At 32.9% G+C, this 20,815-nt stretch overlaps 1 protein-coding gene across 3 annotated transcripts in view; it reads right to left on the minus strand.

Annotated features, from left to right (window-relative positions):
• Positions 1–1,613: 1,613 nt before the first annotated feature.
• Positions 1,614–20,815, minus strand: part of LOC134263777 (uncharacterized) — a 71,829-nt gene continuing 52,627 nt past the window's right edge. For 2 of the 3 annotated variants that reach the window (XM_062746154.1, XM_062746157.1), the window contains 15 exons: positions 15,954–16,161; positions 14,870–15,001; positions 10,512–10,655; positions 10,074–10,329; positions 8,075–8,207; positions 7,618–7,632; positions 6,452–6,690; positions 6,109–6,233; positions 5,526–5,770; positions 5,032–5,232; positions 4,563–4,736; positions 4,195–4,336; positions 3,809–3,967; positions 3,284–3,447; positions 1,614–3,124 (listed from right to left, as the gene is read on the minus strand). In XM_062746154.1, the coding sequence (XP_062602138.1) occupies positions 2,558–3,124; positions 3,284–3,447; positions 3,809–3,967; positions 4,195–4,336; positions 4,563–4,736; positions 5,032–5,232; positions 5,526–5,770; positions 6,109–6,233; positions 6,452–6,690; positions 7,618–7,632; positions 8,075–8,207; positions 10,074–10,329; positions 10,512–10,655; positions 14,870–15,001; positions 15,954–16,161 (2,904 nt within the window). In that variant the 3' untranslated portion in view covers positions 1,614–2,557. The remainder of the gene's footprint in view (positions 3,125–3,283; positions 3,448–3,808; positions 3,968–4,194; positions 4,337–4,562; positions 4,737–5,031; positions 5,233–5,525; positions 5,771–6,108; positions 6,234–6,451; positions 6,691–7,617; positions 7,633–8,074; positions 8,208–10,073; positions 10,330–10,511; positions 10,656–14,869; positions 15,002–15,953; positions 16,162–20,815) is intronic. The other variant, XM_062746155.1, reaches the window with a different exon arrangement.

The raw sequence follows: 20,815 nt of genomic DNA on the forward strand, positions 1-20,815 counted from the left end.
ATTTAACATACGTTATTCATCAGATGCTTGGCAATTAATACTGTATCCATGGAAGTCGTTCATTTTTGTCCTACCCCAAGATGGATGAATTTAAAATGGGGCAAAAAAAAAAATTAAAGCATAATTTATGAAACTGAACTGTGACTGGACAAATAAAAGAATAGGGAGCAAAATTGTTTGTAAGTGTGAAAGAGAGAAAATAACCCTGTGTACGTATCACTGATCATGTTCAGCAGATTCTTCAGGTTCAGGTTTTTGTTCAGGTTAGATTATGATAAGGGTTAGTTAGGGTCAGGTAAGGGTTAGGGTTAGAATTAGGCTAGGATAATTAGTTAGGGAAGATTAGGGTTAGGGCTATACCCTGGTAGTTAGGGTTAGTTAAGGTTAAGGTAAGGGTTCGGGCTAATTAGGGTTAGGCTAGGATTAGTTAGGGTTAGGACTATAGTTAGGGTTAGGGTTAGTATTAGCATTAGGTAGGGTTAGGGCTAGTTAGGGTTAAGCTAGGGTAAGTTAGGTTAAGGTTAGGGTTAGTAAGTGTTAAGCTAGGGTTAGTTAGGGTTAAGCTTTGGTAAGTTAGGGTTAAGGTTAGTTAGGGTTAGGGTTAACCTAGGGTTAGATAGGGTTTGGGTTAGTTAGGGTAAGGGTTATCCTAGGGTTAGATAGGGTTAGTTAGGGATATGGTTATGCTAGGGTTAGTAAGGGTTAAGTTACGGTTAGTTGAGGGTTGTTTGGGAAAACGGTTCATTGTGGCCTTTTCACAACTTATTCATGGCATATTTAAAACATGGCTTAATTACTTTTAGATGTGTAAAATGACAAAAAAAAAACATACCAAGGCAAAATTAAATCTTTATTATACCTTATATCCCATAAAATACAAGGTGAGCAAATTGAATAAAAATAAGAGTATAATTTCTGAAATGGAATTGTGACTAAACTAATAAAAAAATATGGATAGGTTTTCTGAAAAAAAAAATATGATTGGACTAATAACAAAAACTAGTATGGGGCAAAATTGTTTGCAAGTGTCAGACAAAATAACCCTGTATACACTATCACTGATCATAATTCAGCAGATTCTTCAGGAGAATTTAAAAGATACAATCAATTTTCATCATCTCCCCTGAAACTGGGTGTCATTCTATTGAACCAACTTAATTCCGCATCCTTCAAGGATACTTTGTGATGTTTGGTAGAGAAAAATGGGTCACTGTGTGACACCTATTAAGGATTATGATTAGGGTAAAGGTAAAGTTAAAGTTAAGTTTAGGTTATGGTTAGGTTAGGGTAAGGTAAGGGTTAGGGTTATGTTAGGGTTAATTTTGCATCCTTCAAGGATACTTTGTGACAAGCTTGGTTGGGAAAAATGGGTCACTGTAGCCTATTCTTAACCGATTCTGGGGATATTTAAAACATAAGCAATGGCAAAAATAACATATACCGAGGCAAAATTAAACCAGTATACCATATTCCCATTGTGTTTTGTGGCCCCTGCTGTCCTTGGTGACCAGTTTGAATCAAACTCACAATATGCATTACCACAGGACACTCATCATTTCAATCACAGTGTATACCATGTATATATACTATCCAAATCACAAAGAAAACAGTACCATTCTTTAAAATGCTTTATTTCATATATCAACATAGTGATCATACCAAAAAGTACGATTCACCTTAAATAAACAAGTGTTTATAAAACATAATGAAGTATCACCATAAGCTTTATTACATGTTACACATACAATGGATTTCACAGGGAATTTTGAACTGTGGGATTAATTTTTTTCAGGTAGTGACCTAGCTTATTCAATCTGCACTTTATCATCATTGGCATACAAATACAATGGAACAAAGCAAATCATGATCACACCAAGAATTTAGACTAAATATTTTGTAACAAAATTATTGGTCAATGGACACAAAAGAAACAAAGCAACCTGATTTATGGGCAGATGTTGTACATTAATGTCTGTTATTCAAATTATACCTGAAGTCCAAGATGATCAAGCTGTTTCATCAATTTCACATTGCACACGTTGTTAAAAATTACAAAGGAGGTGTGTTAAAATAAACATTTATCTGATATGTAGTGTTTGCATGTATATGATATTTTTATGAATATCAAGTGAACAAATAAAATCCATTCTTATGCACATTTTACAACCAAGAAAGCCAACAATCATGTGCACAAAATATAAACAACTGCAACGCAATCAATATTAATATCCACAGAAAAAATTTCAAATACAGCTCATGTACTTTGCATCTTCTTTCATAAGAAAGACATACAAAGCTAACTTGGAAGACTGAAGCACTATTTGACAAATCATATATTATCACTGGATAGCTAGATTCCCATCACTGGAAGAATAGATCACCATGATCACAATCATCGGATCGCTATTCATTTTCACTGAATAGCTAGATCCCAATCACAGGGTAACTAAATCCCAATTACTGGATCAATTGTCGCAATCACTGGATAACTAGATTGCCATCACTAGATGCTACACTGTAGTTCATATGATCCAACATCTGATTCAGTAACAAATCATCAAAATTTGGTCACCTCCACTTGTAGAACTGCTGGGCTATTGCTGGAAACACATGTCTTATCAGTGCAAGGAGCCAAAACTTTTTGGTCCATGGAACAAATTGGGATTTCTTGAACAGTGGACCATGCTGAATCAGAAGGGTCAACGAATGAACAAGAAATTGGTGATTCCATGGAGCAATTCAAGTCCATTTGGAAATTGGAACAATTGGAAACAGGTGAATTGTTTGAAAAAGTTTGATCAATGGAACTACTTAAGTCAAGCTGTTCCGTGGAACAATGCATATTTGTTTGATCTGTGGAGCAGCTCAAGTCTGAAAGATCTGTGGAACAACTTGGAACTGCTGGACTTGTGGAGCAACTTGGAACTGTTGGACTTGTGAAACTACTTGGAACTGGTGGGCTTGTTGAACAACTTGGAACTGGTGGACTTGTTGAACAACTTGGAACTGGTGGACTTGTGGAACTACTTGGAACTGTTGAATCAGTGGAATTGGCGACATTATGAACAGTTGAACAAGATGGACGTGTTTCGTTAAAGGATTCTGGCTTTTTGTGGATAACACTCTATAAAAAAGGTAAAGAAGAAAGGTGTACAGCAATATGACAAAGGGCAAATGTACAGCAAAAATTTCTCTGCAAACTGTTACTTGATTTTGCAAAACTGAATCATTAGGGACCCAAGTCTGTCTAGCTATTGAACACATTACAGAAACAACGACTTACAAGTGAAATGGAGGTAGATGGAGGCTTCTTGATGATGGGTTCTGTTTGAGTTGCCACGTCCTTCATCTCAATGAATCTCTTGGAACACTTCTGTACAATCAACACATCCGTGTCAGCATACAGCGGCTCATTGGGACCACAGGCTACTGCCTTCTCTATTGATACTGTACAGGAAAAATAAAACTCTTATGATTAAATCAGTATATTTTATGGAAACAATAATGTTCCAAACTATATACATTGTCATATAAATCCCAAAGACCCAATAGAATTCATAAGAAATACCCAAGGTGTTAAAATTACATTTTTTGTGACAAATATTTGCAGTTCAATTTTAGTATCTCATAGAAACCTCAGATACCATATCAGATGTGTCAAAGTCTGTTTGATTTTCCTCTAGGTAATTTAGATCAGTATCTCCACCCCTCAGATATATCAACATTTTTACAAACTATATATATGATTGTATATCCTCTAAGTTGTAAACATTCTGCAGTACATGGATAGTATCTAGTCCATGCTTACCAATAGATTGATGACACTGAGGATTGCTGTAAGCATGATTCAGTATGGCCCGCTCTCTCATGTCTCTGGGTTTCTTGGGGGAGAGGGACTTGGGCAACAAACTTGCTTGGGAGGAAAGACTTGGCACTTTTACACCAACTGTGGTAAAATCTACATGGTCTGAAAAAAAAAATCAGGAACTCATACAATGTATACAAGCAAGATAAATTTGCAATCAGAATTTTGGTGATTAATTTTTTTATGCAGTTGTCATAATCTATTTCGACTTGCTTGCACAACAAATGCACTTTTTTTTGTGAATGGCATTTAAATAATAATAACATGTTCTGCAGCACATTATTTATTTTCTGGTTAGTGCTTATACCAATAATACTCCCAAGTAATACCTGTGACTGTGTGGAGAGGGGAGTGTTCTACATCCACTGCCAGGGTATTAGTGTTTACAGCTGGATAGTACTCCACATTCTTCCAGTTTCTCTCCAGAGCTGGACCCCAGCTGGACTCTGCCTGACACAGCTTCTTAAGCCTCTGCAAGACATCAAAAAATGTAGACTGCCTGTCACTCTTAATATTTTCTTGTGATAAGATTTATTTAGTTTTAATAGAGAGTTTTCTCTGCATATATTTGTATAGTGTGCACGATAGAACTGCATATTGGCAATGGAAATATCACTGCTTGAGAATGTACACAGTTCTAAAACCTTAATGACTAATCAGCTTGAGCTATAAGCAACTCCCAAAACAAAGTTTTTACCTTGACTAGTCCCCCTTGGCTGAGTGCCAGTTTACAGATAATCCACAGAGGAATGGCTAACACAGGAATGCTTGTAATGAAGAACCCCAGGACCTCAGACCAAGGGGGATAACTGTCGGATTTATACTTCTCTGACAGGGACTTGTATCCAATACAGGAGAAAATGATGATAAACTGAAAAGAATAAATCACAGTAATAAATCAAAACTTTATTATTGGTTAAAATTTGAACATATTATCTTCTGATTTAAAATTAAAAAAAAAAATTCTGGAGACTCAACATTTACTGTGAAATCACTAATTTTTGTGGGGGTTTAGTTTTCATTGTTTTCCAGGCATAGAGAGATCCCATGAATTTATGACCACAATGAAATGTAAATTTTCATATGCAATACTACTAAACATTCTCCAACCTCAAAATAAAAAAAATTGACCCCAGGAAAATATGTGATTAACAGTATATACTTACTGTGATTATGATAGGCGAGATGACACACCAGAGGGCCTTCCACCAGTATCCCACAGAGTGACCAATCATACGCTTGATGTCTGTACAGAACTGTCGCACTCCGTAAATCCAGCCAATGGCAACACACATAAACACACCATTCACCATAGTGGCAAAGCCTGCTGCATACTCATCAATCAGAGTCAGTACATAGATTCCACCCTATAAGCAATGGAGTCATTCATTTCAAATCTAAGAAAATCTGCATTTCGAAAAAAAAAATATTGATATCGTATCTTTGATAATTAAAACGAGGTATTTAACATTGAATAATTCACTAAATTGTAAAATCTATTTCTATTTATTCTGGCTTACCATCTATTTTTCCTCACTCTTTCACCTAAACAAGGACACCATTCTATTCTCATGGACAGTAAATTTATTCCCTTTATTTGGTTTGAAATGCCTCTTCAACAGTATCAAAATTACCACTTCACAGAATTTGAACGACTTACCTGTGTGGAGAGAGGTAATCCCAGAAAGAAGAGAACAGAACAGACTAAAAACAGAACCACGATTCTCCTTCCTCGGAAGACGGATAAGTTTTCGTCCATTATGGCGGTGATGATCGTCTCGATCTGAACAAACTGGGTACTGAGGCCCAGCATGATGATCATCAGAAAGAAGAGAATGGACCAGAGAGGAGCTACAGGGAAGTAGGACATGGCGGCAGGATTGACTATAAAGGTTAGACCAATTCCTGCAAGAGAGAGAATGGTGTGTCGTTACACTGTGTGCATTGCTTGAAAACTTATTTTTTGGCTAGAAAGTAAAGACAAAATTTTTTTTTGACTTCTCCACTGCCATATGCATTCATTTCTGCAGAAATATGATGATCCTTTTTCCTTGGGGATACACATATGTGGAATTTCAATTTCTGTTCAAGCCATTACATCTTACAAGCAATTTGCATCAAACCACACAAAATTTTTGATTACATAGTTACATTGTGTAAGTTAATCCCACAAGTAAGAAATCCACCTACGGTATTGAAATGTATAATTACAATGAGGGAAGAAAGTGAAAGCTTGGTTATACCTGAAGTAATGACTTTTTCTATATCTGTGTCTAATTCGTTGCTGAGAACACCCATCATGGCGAAGACAGAAAAACCTGCTAACAAACTCATAAGTGTATCACCCAAACACACCAGTATTGCATCACTGTGAAAAAAAATGAAAGAAAATTTTTTAATCAAAATTCATCCAAATAAATGTGAAGTTAGAGAAAGAAACGTTTTGTTCAATTTATCAAAGAACATCCTTTTCGTTAAGTCTATACTTTATCTCTTTCAAAGTTTAATTGTGTATTGCTACATAAATTCATATTTCCTTTGTAAAATTAATATAAATTTTATGCAAATTTTATGTAAATGACTGACCTGTAAATATTGTTATGGAATTTATTGTAACTAGACAGCGTAGTGAGACCTCCCATACACACAGACAGACTGAAGAAGACCTGCACCGCTGCGTCCCCCCACACACTGGGTTCCTGAAGCTTCTCCCACTTGGGTGCAACATAGAATTTAATACCCGTCATATTCCCCTCCATAGTCAGGGCCCGTACAAGTAATGTCAGCATGATCAGGAACGGGAATATCACAACCAAGTAAGCTACCTATAACGGAGAGATGGTGTTCAGTAAGTTGCTGGACTGATGAGAATATAGCCATTCGAATAAATAGTAAAAGGCATGAATTAAGATTGGTTGGTTGATTGTGTGTTGTTTTAAATCCTGTTTTAAAAATTTTCACTCAAATTAGAGACACCGCCCTGAAGGGCTTCAAATTTAGACCTTTGTTCAGCACAAATTAGAGCCAACGAGCAGGGATGAATCTTTAAAATGCCAATGCCTGCCACAATGATGCCCTTAATTTGTAAGGCCTCATCAAAATGACCCACAACATTCACTTGGAAGTGCAGAGTGCTAAGCAAAGGAACAGTTTCTTTCTATTTTTTATCAACTTAGGTTAGACACAACTGAGGTTTGGTCAAATCCATAGTCAAATGCCAATGTGTGGATGTATTACTGTCAACATCTATAAATTGATTATTATATCAATTTATCTTTATGTAGCAAAAATATCTAGATAATTCTTAATCGTATTTCATATGCACGTTTTGCAAAATTTAGGCAGTTACTGTAATTAAATGCATGCCATTGATTATAGTTCATATACAAAATTGAAAATCACTTTTTATTCATGAGAACTTTATCTTTTGCAAGACCATCTGCTTGCTAATAAAATTTTATTTTATCTCATATTTCTTCAATCAAATATTAAATGTAGCACAATAAATAAACTTCAGGAGAATTTCTTTACCAAATAAAAATCTGGCAAAAATAAGTTTGTGCCAAAATTAAGTGATGTACAATACATGACCATATGCATATTCTTGAACTCCATGCAAAAAATATTAATTCCATTTTTCCATTTGAAAAAATGGAAGAAAATATTAGATAAAAAAATTCAACAAGGAACATATCATTAGTAACATATAACAAGAAAATGAAAGAAGAAAAAAAGCAGAAAAGAATATATACCTTTGAAACTATTTTCTACAAGGAAAAATAGAGTGTTTCCTATAAAATTGTGAGAACTGCATCTCAAGATTAACTTGGATTATACATGTATCAATGTAAGGGCAAGAGATATAATGGGGGATGGAAAGATTGTAATTCTATTCAAATTAATTTGTACACTTAAAAATCTAAATTTTGAATGTTAATGAATTATTTTTATTTCAATGTCACATTTAGTGAAGCAATTCTGTTATTTTTTCTTAGCTGGCAAATGCATGAACTACAATCTCATTGATTTATTTGCATCATTAACTAATGCTCCTATATAAGCAAGTGACGCATCCGTTCCTAATGGAAGTCGTAATGGTAAACAACTCAGCTAAATTTGGACTCAGTGCTCTCAGTACACTCAGTCCTTTGATTAATAATTGATCATGTTTCAAAGAATTCTGACATTTTTGAATCACTGACTACTGACCTTCCCAGAAGTACGGACGCCCTTGATAAGGCAGATGAACACGATGACCCAGCATAGCAGCAGACACAGAGCCAACTCATACTGCACGCTGCCTAGCTCGTTCATGCTCCCTGAACGCTTCAGAACTTTATTGCTGCAAATGTCAAGAAGCAAAATTGGAGTGCATGCCTTTATCATTAGTTTTTGAGGCTTTTATGTTGTTGTTGATTTCTTTGTATAAAGAGACCCACAAATTCATGTATCCCATGAAATGTTGAAATTTAATACAACTGTTACAGCAAAAAGTGGATCTTTCAACAACAAAATCATATCCCCTCAAACTGAACACTATGGACTTAAAATAAGTGAACACTGAACAAAATATCTATCATCATGCTAAAAATTATATTACAATTTTTTTTAGTTACAATGAAAAACAACCCTTAGGGCATTTGCAAGTATGATTTTTGGAAATTAATGTTTCACAAATCATGAAACTAAAAAGTTAACTATAGTTAACTGTTTGTAAACTATAGTTTACAAATCGTGAAGCTGTATTTATCAGATAATCTATGTTTTGCAATCGCAAATGATTGTTTTTTTTATAGTTTACGGTTGTGAAACATGTTCAAGTTTACGGTTTGATGTACAGATAAACCTAGTTTAATGAAACTATGATTATCCATTTTTGTGAATTTCATGCCATACAGGATTATATGTGTGACAATGCTAAATATTTGAAAAATATTATAAAGATATATCCTTCCAAAAATATAATATTTACTATATGACCCACATTATTGTCTTAATGAAAATCAAAGCCAGTTTCAAATGATTCAATTGTTGGCATGGTTAGAGCTTTTCTAAATGGACAATTGAGGCACTCAGACAAGTTGGAATATTATCTGATCTTCATCATTTATTTAAGTTGAAATCATTCATTTGTTTAAATGTATAATAATTCAGATAATTTTCTGCAAAAGCAGGGACTTATAATTCACACATATAAATCTGGTAACAAAGTTTCCATTTCTATGGTTAAAAGCATTTTAATTTGTAGATGGAATCTTTCAGTAAAAGAAAATAGAACTATAACTGGCCTAATAGGACTAAAACCTCCAGTGAGACAACTAGAAATAGAAGAAACTTGCTTTAAAATACATTTTAAAAATCTGCCTTCATACTTAAAATTATATTTCAAATTCCTTGCAATGAAAAATAACCCTTAGGGCATTTGCGAGTATGATCTTTGGAAGTTAATGCTTTAAAAAAAAATGTCATACTCTTTGGCCCAGTGGTTCTTGATAAGATTTTTTATGCCTAACATGTTCAAATACATTGTAAAGACCCTCTTTTGAATAACATTGTAAAATGTTTCATAAAGTAAAACAAGACACAATTATTCAAAGACTGCTCATGTCATCAATATTTGGCTTTTGACCTCTCATTAATGTAATATCTTTAAAAACTTGGGTTATTGCTGTATATATCACATTCCTCATACTGCAAATTTTTCCTTTCCATAAAATTTTTCTAAATAAGTAACCTTGTCATCAAACGGGTTGTTTAAATGTAAAAATATATTCTGTATATACAAAATCAATTTTTTTCAAATTTTTTGAATAAGCCTTTTATGTTTAAATGTTTTTTCTTCAAATTTTGTCAACTCGGTGCAAGATGGAATAATAAATGCAAATCAGTTTATGTACAACTTGTAAATGTATTTGAATGATTATTCCCTGGATATTTTTTTAACAATGTTGTGCCATACAAAGTTTGCCATATTGCAACTTAATGCCAAACCAAGCACCCAAGAAAAACTTTCATTTAATCCAAAACCCTGGTTTTTTCTCATTTCCATGTAATAAAACTCTTAGACAAAGACTAAATACGGAATGACAGAAAACTTAACATTTTATAATTATAATTATTAAATAAAATATGACAAAATTTCCATAACTTTAGAGCAACACTGTACATCATTACAGTATTACAAAAGCTGAGATAATTCGTTACTCACTAGAAATACTCCTCACTGGGGCTGGTCAGTTTGCGGGAGTTGATCCAGGAGGAATTGAGGAAGATCTCGTCCCCCACCTTGTCCCTCAGCTCACTGATACAGGAGGTGACAGAATCCGAGAGCCTAGGGGAAAGGCCTGTGTCTGAACAGTTCAGTAAGGTCTCTACACAGGAGATGTTCCTCACTACCGGTTCATACAGATAGGAAGTGTTCAACAAGGAGCAGTTGGTGATTTCATACTTGTTCAAACTGCATGCTGTAGGGAAAAAAGAAATAGCTGAATAGATTTTGACCATACAGAATAAAATACACTATATTTGTTAGAGTCCATGCTTGCAAAATTTTATATTTATGTTCCAATTTCATTAACTCAGACACTTGGGTATCTCCGATTATTTCCCAGTCTTGTTGAGATACTGGGATTGGACGATCACTTACTGTCCTGATTCCACGCATTGTTACAGGTTAGCCAGGGAAGGGTAGCCATCATTGAGGAGAAGAGATAATGGAAGGCCCAGGCATTGACCATGTTGTAGTAGATCCCCACCAGTGTAGAGGCTAGCACCATAGATATCCCTATACCTATAAATAGCAACATATAGATATCCCTATACCTATAAATAGCACCATAGATATCCCTATACCTATAAATAGCAAAACTACTATATAAATACTAGCACTATAGATATCACCAAAACTTATAGTAGAGCTGTTTTATGTCAAACATAATTACAGTAAAACACAATTATAAAGAAATTATATAATCAATTTCAATACAGTAAAATAGCACCATTAGATATCCTTATACCACAAATAAATAGCTACACAAGGTGAAGAAAAAACATCTCCTGGTGACCTTTGAATTATCCAATCAAATGTTCACTTCTGAGAATTTAAAAGTATCTCGGAATTCAGTTACAGAAGTGAAAGACCAGATGATACACCAACGAAAAATCATGACCTAGTTTCTGTAGCCTGCCAAGAGAACAACCACAGTATTTTATGTACAGAAATATAATAAGTACTTGCTTTTGTTCTGTTTTTTTAGCTCTTTGTTTTGTACGAAACGATAAGTCGATCTTCTCCACACCTACTTTCACTTCTACATTCATTTTCCCAAATGTCGCTGAAGTATGATCTCTCTGATTGGTCAAAATTTTAATGAATATTTTTATTAGAAAGGTCACCAGGAGATGACGCTGAATGGGCTTTCTTCAGATCCTTGTGTAGTAATCTATGTGAGCGGATCAAAGGATCTGATTTTAATCATATTGATACAGAAAATTATCTAACACCAGTGATTCCAAAGAAATTGGCCAGATAAGGCAACACTCTGGATTAGAAAACATTTAAAACTGATTTTAAGATTTTTACTGTAGACAAGATCACTTAAGAAGATAATGATACAATAAAGGATGTTTCAAACTGCTTTCAGGCTCTCTTTTCCTAAATCTTTCTGCATTAACAAGTGAAGTCTGTTATATGTTTGATAGACCACACACTGTCAACTAGTGAGCCTCTACAGCATATGTGACCAAAAGAAAACCTTCTACAAGTAGTACTGAGTTTTAGTATATTAAGTCAAATCTATTTCCTTTTCACCAAAATCAGTCCAAAATTCAAGATGCATATATGATTGAATGTGTAAAATTTGAAATATTACGATACTACTGTAGTGCAGAAAGGTTGAGTAAACAAATAAAACCACAATAAAAGTTTGTAACACAAGGGTAAGAATCATGAAATGGAAAAAATGTGTAGCAAAGTTAAGATATATCTCTTAAAGGATAATTCTCAATATCTAAAGATATTTATTCCAAAATTAATATTTTAGTAGATAACTCCTGGGAAATGTAGAACAATTTACTAAATTACTACTTCTTTCTAATCTCCTTAATATCATCTTTTCAATCTTTTTTTCACCTTGATGAAAAGAAAAGCCTTGGAACAAGCCACTTTGAATATTTCCTTTAATGAATTGCTCTTCAAATTGCTTCATCAATGTTTCAAGCTATTAACGCAATGAAAATGAGCTGCAACAGAGGCGTAGTATAAATAAATGTGTGAAATTTGAAATTCTTTGACAAGCAAAAAAAAAAAAAAAAGGAAATTCCAGGGCTAGACGTACGAAGCAATGTTCGATGTCTAAATGTCTATACTAAGCTTTTTTCTGGAAAAAAAGGGGAGGGGCTAGAAATATAAAGAAATTAATAAATCAATTTCCGGAGAGTTCTTAGAAATATTTTCTTTTTTAATTTAAAAATTATTAAGGGAGATCTCAACTATCAATTGCAATATGAGAATATGGCAATATCAAAGATGGAGATTGAAAAAAGAAGTAAGCCAACTATGTCTGTTTGTGACCTGAATTTCTCTAAGACTCTCTGGAGAAAAGTACAGTCAATTCTCGAATTATCGCCATTCGATTCATCGCCATTTTCGCAATACCGCCATGATTTCCCAAGAACGTTTTTCTGCTATATAAAATTCTCTTTATAACGCCAAAGAAATCCGCCACCCTGTTTTCAAAACAAACGTCCATTTATGAGTGTCAATTATCTCGATAATACCGCCACAGGTGGATGTGGTCAGTGAAGCGCGGCTAATTGGTTGACACTAATTAAAGCATTCGAGGTATATGCAATTAAATAATTAAATAAGAATTAATTTAACGTAAAGTGTTATAATAATTTTGTTTTCTGTTTAATAAAAATATATACTGCTTCGCCAGGAAAGTGGCCGTTGTTAAAGAACACCAATAACGATATTATTCTGATGATCTCGGATTTAAACAATGCAAAGTTTGCTTAAAAATAATTATGGCCATAATAAAAATATTCCTAGATTCTCATCCCCGCCCGCCCCGATTTTATACCCCCGCCTCGTTTTTTTTTTTTTTTTTATTTCTGTTTTTCTGTGTGTGCCATTTTAATTCTACTTTCGTTTTATAAAAGTCGACATGAATTTGACAGCTGAAAAGATGGTAATTGACTAATTGCTGTTATACATGCGTATATATTTTAAAATGGTTGAAAAAGATCGGTGATGATGTGAAGTATGAGATAATTGAACCTTTACTATATATTTATAAAATTACATCCTTTTAAAAAATCTGCAAAATTGAAAAAATAAAAAATATAAATAAAAGCCGCCCGCCCGCCTCGATTTTGAAAAAAATATAAAGCTATTTATTTATTATGGCCTATACGGTAAAAATTGTGAATTTTTCATTAACAATGATGCCATAAAGAATTAATTTATTCAAGAATTCATTTTATGTACTATCGGCTATATATAAGTTAAACATGTTTTTTATTAATATCAGATGTGCAGATTTACATGCATACACATGTAATCGTCATTATTTTATAACTGCACATTTTGTTTTAGCGAAATTGTACATATAAAAATTACTTGAAGTATTTTCAAATTTAGAAATATGTTTTTATATACATATACATGTGATAATAAGAATAGAAATGCTACATGTAAATGGTATTTCTGTTTACTTCCTATTTCCTATAAAAGATGGGAAATTCAATTCATCGCCAAATTCGTTATACCGCAATGATTTCTAAATTACAAAAGGTGGCGGTTTATCGAGAATTAACTGTAATACGTGTCATTGATGTTTTATGGCCAGATTGCTTTTTGCTTGATTAAATTACCTTTAAAGGTTATTGGCCTACATACCATCTTAACTAGCTGTAAATCTGTCTGTCAGTATATCTGAAAATCTTTCAAATTGTTCTATGTCAAGATTTTGGATATCAACAACATATATTTTGAACATGAGTTTTTTTTTATGTATGTCTATATGTGAGGCATAATTTCCCCCTGAAACATTTCATTGGTACAGAGGTTTTTTTAAAATTTGTGTCATATATATTAGAACTATTTTAAAAAGAACCTGCATTCCAAAGTAATAAATGCAAAGATCAGTGAATATATTCAAGTAGAACTGTTAAATTCTTTTAACTTAGTACGTAAAATGACATGTGGGACACTCAAATAAAAGGCATACTTTGACACCTATAGCTTAAGATTCCCGTGCTTTTAACCTTATGAAATGCAATTGGTTATAAAGAATGTAACATTCTTCTTACTATGAACAACAATCAAATTGTTTCAAGCATGAAAGTACTATTTAACCTCCATATATATAATCTCAGCATCAAAAAGTTACGTCTCTTACAAGATTTCAACTGTTGAGCTGTGTAAGATTAACCTGATATAAAAACAATCCTGATTAAGATCTTTGACAGGAATCTCAATGAGCACAATTTGTCTTTGTGATAAGTACCTACCTCCTGATGTTAGAGAGTTATGTCTCTCATAATCCTTGATAATAAAAGAATTTCAGAACTTTTTAGAATTCTACACTAATTTAACCCCCATCCGACCTTGCATGGCTTGTCCGAATGACATACTCTAGCTGTGACCTCAGATGAGATCTAATATTATCTTCTCTTTGAAAAATGAAATTCAATGATCTTCTTATGTTATTCTTTTACACAAGTTATATGGTATTAGGACAAGATTTTAGCTGATCTTATAACCAGTGACACTGACTCATTGTAATATAACAAGGTAAATGGATACTTTCTGGTCACAGCAACTTTTCTCAAGTATAACCTACAAGTTCTCTTTGTATATCTAAGCATGTAAAATTATAACCTGAATTAACATATTATTTTGAATAGAACTTGTGCTTCATCTACATGTACTTTGACTATAACTAAACTTTGCACATGAAAATTGCATCCTTTTTTCCACTATACGCCTCTTCCACAAACCTTTGAAGATGGGTACAGCCCTCCACACAGTGACTGGTCCCAGACTGGCGTACTGTCCAAAGGCCAGCTCCATGTACACCAGGGGGATACCACAGAAAATCAACATTATAGTATAGGGAATAAAGAAGGCACCTGAAAGAGAAATATAGGGCTCAGAAACTGCTCAGAGTTGTACGACTTACTTCTAGTATAAGACAGTAGCAAGCATTGTTACATGTAATTACCAAGTTTTCTGTGACTGTTGAATTGTAACCCCTGAACTAAAGGGCAACCTTTCTCATTCAGAATTAAATTAAGGAAATCTGGGCTCTCCGCTGTTTTCTTCATAATCCTTTAAATGGGTCTTCAAAAATATTCTGTGTTACAGATTATTTCCTTCTTTTGATTAAAAGGTTTTATGCAATATCTCGGTCTGAAATCTGATACAAGCAGCAAAAATCCTTTCACTTTGTGGTGTGTTTTTTTTCAAAATGGTGCTAAATCCAATTTTGATTCATTTTTTTATTTGGATACTTTCCTCGAATCACCTAATGACAGTTTTTGATGAACTTGATTCAAAATACTGCTTTAAGTCTTCAAAATGTTGTTTTATTAGTAAGATAGACAATAAAAGTTCAGCAATTATGATATCATGTCTGACATCATGATGTAAACCAGACAAGATTAAGCTTTACTGCTTTGTATTTTTAAGAGAGGAAGAGTTAAGTAGAGTTAACACTAAGATCACGCAACAGCAATAAATAAAATAATAGTCCTCCATTTAGTTGCTTTGTCGCAAGATTTATTGTTATCAGATTTAAACTGTTAGAGGAGTAATCTTTTGATAGAATTTAACAAAAAAAATTCCTTTTTAATAACCATGGCAATGTCGTTCATTAAAATCTGATGCCTTAAATTATGTATTTAAATGTAGCCTACTTGTGTGCCAAGTTCTTTTGAAATCTGTAGGAGGAGTAGCCTTTTAAAGGAATTTCACAGAAATTTCTATTTTTAGTAACCAAGGCAACACCATTCACCAAAAATCGAAATCTGATGCATTAAATTATGTATCTTAGTGTTGTCTACTTGTGCCCTTCAAACCTACCTCCACCATTTCTGAATACAAGATAGGGAAACCTCCAGACGTTTCCTAGACCCACCACATAACCCAGACAGGAGAGAACAAAGTCCATACGACTGCTCCAGTTACCGCGGTGATTAGTGTCGTCTTCATCATCACTCTCCCCATTGTCCACGGCCATCAGATCAGTCAGGTAACCACCACTCATCTCCGGATCATCATCTGGATTTACCTGGATTTAAATGTATTTTTTTTAGTCTGCATCAATGTGGATTGAAGCAAGAAGCCTACAGGTCTAGAACTGCTATTCTTATAAATTGCACTGCCCTATCACTTTTATAATTCTATAAGCCTCTTAGTATTGACACATGTTTTTAAATAAAAAAAAGCCTTTAATGTAAACACTATTGATATTTTTAAATGTTGATATTAAAAAACACCGTAAAAGAGGTCAAAATGACCTACATTTTGGTTAACATATCACAACCCAAATAGGATATATCAAATAACAGGGTTCAATGATTCTAAGCTTATCAAAGGCCCAACTCTCGACAGGGAGATAAGGAATTTATTAAGTATATGTCATTCTTCATGTTCCATTCAGTCTTATGATCAGTGGATTTCTTAAAAATTTACATTGCAGGCAAATGCCATAACTCTAATGCTAGAAGCCAATACCCTTACATTTACTTTCATCTTTATTAAGGCTATAAATCAATGCACACATGCATTCCTTGGACTCTACATAATATAGTTTTATATTCTCAAAAGCCTCTTTTTAAATATATATGTAGGACTCCAAAGTGCGATGGGACTCCAAAGTCCGATGGTCACGCCAAAATATAGTTTTATGGCACAAAAAACAATTAACGTCTATGAAAGTTTCTTTTAAATACAAAATATATATATACAGTCGAACAATGTATCAAACTAATTTTATGACTAAATGTAGTTAAGAGGACTAACCCTTAAAAAGACTGTTTAAGGACTAACCCTTATCACTCCATTGGTGTACAAGGATTAGAAATAGAAAACAAAAAGCAATATCCGTAAAAAAATCAATTTAAATTTGACGTTATAAATGTTAATCCACACCATTGGACTTTGGCGTTCACCATCGCACTTTATTCATAGGAAACGAGCCATGACTTTGGCATGACCATCGGACATTGGCGTTAGAAAGTCACCATCGGACTTTGGAGTCTTACATATAAACATTTTATGACTGTGTTTCAAAGACTGAAGTTATCTAACAAAGAAAAGAAAGAATGAAAAAATCATTTTAAATTTGGTTCAAAATTAATTTCTGTTCAATCAATTCTTGTTATCCATTAAAAAGCAAAGTAAAAATGAGTTCGTTTAACCTATTGTCAGTTTTAATGTACTTACATGCAATTAAAAAAAATGTTTTTGTTTGCTCTACACATCCCACTTGACAAATAATAAAACTGCAGCTAGTCTTTTCATGGAAAACAAAGTAAACATTTACTTTGCACTGATTAAAATATTAAAACCCCTAAAGGGAGAAACATAATTATCATTTCATAACAGTGTACTCTGTATCAGTTTCATTTAAGCTCTAGTCAACAAAGATCCTTGCATCAAGTGAACAGACTTAAACCCTAGCTTTTATTAATTATTTAGTTGACAGTTGGAACTCTAGAAAATAATCAATTTCACAGATATAAGTGAGAAATATCCTAGCTATTTAGCCTTAGAGCCTTAAATTACATCTGCATGTTCAAGCACATAAAAAAGCCACCCTATAGAGTACATGTACTTGTCTTTATAAAGTTCTTATCTAATGAGATTAAGTGTATTGTCCCTAATTAAAATGAGAAGGAAGTAACAGGATTCTTTCATGTGTCTCTTCAACATGTTTCAATCATTGGTAAAAGGCCCATGTTCTGCACAAAGTACTTGCATTTTTATCAACTTTTCGTGATGAGGACATTTTTTTAAATAGCTTGCAGTCCATTTTCCTATAAGGAAGATGGAACATTTTATTCACAGATCCCTTTAAGTAACTATCAGATCCACATTACCACATGCTTCAAAGTATATCCACCCTCTCTATACCCATACCCTCCTTTCTCTTTTTAAAAAAATAATAAATGAAATTTTTCTACCTACATATTTCTATGTAATTTTTTTTAAAATATTAATTTTTATAATTGATATGCAAACAGGTGTTATATTTCAAATCAACATTATAAAAAGTTTTTCTTCCTTACAACCTAAATTTGTCATTTCTGGCTCAAACCCACTCAAATTTAAACTTTCCCATTCTATTTCTTTTAAATTATACCTCTTTTTAAAAACTATCTTCCTTAGAAAAGAGTAGTATATTCTTTATTTTAAAATAAAATCCCAATTCCCATCACCTAATGATGATTTGTGGCAGCATGATTTTGTTAAACTGACACAGTATTTTTAATACAAAGAATATCTTAAAGTTTTATGATCTAGAAGGACAAATCATGCAGTTACAGGTAGCAATGGCCAAGTTCTCGAGTGACTGCTGACCAAACCAGATTTCTCATCATAAACTAAAAACAACTTACTCTATCTCGGTTTAATATATATATTCCAAACATAAAATACTGGATCATACTAAGTACATGTACCATACAATTATACACAATTCAACTTATCATCAGCTGCTGCAACACGGAAGTAATCACAAAATCATCGAAATTGGCGATCATAAACAGTCTCATGTACAAACAAAGCATCATATTGCAGGTGAGTTACTTTAAGTTCATTTCACTTATATGGATTACAGTAGTATTACACAACAGTTTATCACTACTGCACAAAAAAATAAAAAAAACACATATACCACACAGTTTTATTGAATAATTTTATAATCTGGGAGATTGTGAATACTGCAAGTTCCTATGATGTGTAATAATAACTATCTTATATTCAGTTCAAGTGAATGAGCATGTTATAATAAAAGAATGGTTGATGAATTTCAATTTCATTATCATGCAAGTTTTACCTATTAATTTAAAATGCACAGAATTTTTTGACCTTTCATCTAATTTTTTTTTTAATTGGTTTAAGATCATTGTATAGTGTACACCCTTAACAAGTAGCTATGGACTACACTATGGGTAAAGTATAAGCCCAACTGGACCAAGGACAGAGAACAAATCTTTGAGACATTTTTTTAAAATTGATCCTTCTTCTAGAAAAATTGGATAAATGTTTATGCATACCATGATGGCTAGTTTGGTCTAAACAGACCAAAGGGAGAAAATATGCTCTGAACAAAAATGAAATGGGAGGAACAGTCAATGAACCAGCAGACTGATCAATATAAGGAATCTTCAGAGCAGGGCCCTCATAATTTCGTCACAGACAAAACAAAGGAACAACTAACTACTTAACAAGGGGGGATACTTCTTGCCAAACAAATGATCTTCTTTTGCAGCTGAAGAAAAAATGATAAAATTCAAATTAAAATAGATCTCTAAAATAGCTTTTCATCTTTCTTTTAATTATTCATTTCCTTGGAATAACTGAAAACATGCTTTACAGGCCATTGCCATTTTTAAATGAAGTTTATCAAAAACTGAGATCTTAAATGGACTTGTTTATTATTCTGATTTACAAAGTGTTTTGATTGAGTTCCTTTTGACAAACCATTTCTATAATTTATGTAAATATTAACAACCATATTTGAACAGAATTAAACATGTTTTGTGTCAATACAATCCTCACAATTCCAAAAGAAAATAATTTAAATGTGAAAAGCAGTCATTTAACTGAATGAATAAGGTCTCAATCACTGACCCAGGGTATGTTTCTGAATCCTAATAAACTGTTTTTAAAATTGTGTAACTTTCTGCAAAATAAAATAGCTCATACCCCCCCTCCCCAAACACACCCCTTCCACTCTTTCACTTCACAACCAACCTCAAAAAGAAAAAGAATTATCTCCCTATGATATAATCAACTTAATGAAATAGCAAAAATGGGAAAAGCATAACAATTTAGTATAATTACCTTTGAGGGATTAGATATTTCAGTGATAATCATCGATATTACACATTCCTATATTATTGATGAACCTGAGTTAATCCACTCTGAGCTAATGCTTTTAAAAGAAACACAAGTAGGTTTAATTTGTCCCTTTTTTTTAATTGGTGGAGGTAAACTTGTCAGATATTTATGGTGTCATTCAACTTGAGTTTTGTCATAATATTAGGTAATTAAATATTGAATATTCTATTCAGACTGAATGAATTCATTGTGTGCTCAAAATATAATGGCTAAAAAATTATAAAATTTAATGTTGCTGAGGTAATTTATCTTTATATTCAAGTTTACTCAATACCCATGGCATCTTCTGAAGCAAGTGCTGATTGACCTTTTCAACCACATTAAAATCATTGGACTGACTCCCCATGGAATTAAAGATTTAGAGCAGAGTCTGCTATGTTTAGGCTTTATTTATAAACTCGAACATTATTTGAAAATGGCTGATTATTTTACTATCAGTGGTGCAAAAAACCCAGTTAGTAAAATTTGAAAAAAAAATCATTTATATAATGATCATAAATTCATTTTAGTCTAAATGCACAACATATATTACTTCTTGTACTTTGAGTCATTTACAAATTTTTTCATGCAAATTTAAATAAAATTGAAAATATTTATTACTTCATTTTTTTCTCTAAAAAATATTTTTTTTGAAAACTAATTTCTTTGAACAAAGATATAAAATTATAATTGACATACTTATATCATTATTCATTGTACCCCCTTCTCTTCTCTTCCAAATGAAGGTGAAACTTTATTTATACCTACTGACTAGATGCTTTTTTTGAAAATTAAAAAAAATCTTACCTAGCAGAATCTGAATTAAGAAATCACAT

Source organism: Saccostrea cucullata, unplaced genomic scaffold (assembly GCF_032062105.1).
Source record: "Saccostrea cucullata isolate Sc308-1 unplaced genomic scaffold, CSIRO_AGI_Scuc_v1 ctg2338, whole genome shotgun sequence".
In the NCBI taxonomy this organism is placed as follows: Eukaryota; Metazoa; Mollusca; class Bivalvia; order Ostreida; family Ostreidae; genus Saccostrea; species Saccostrea cuccullata.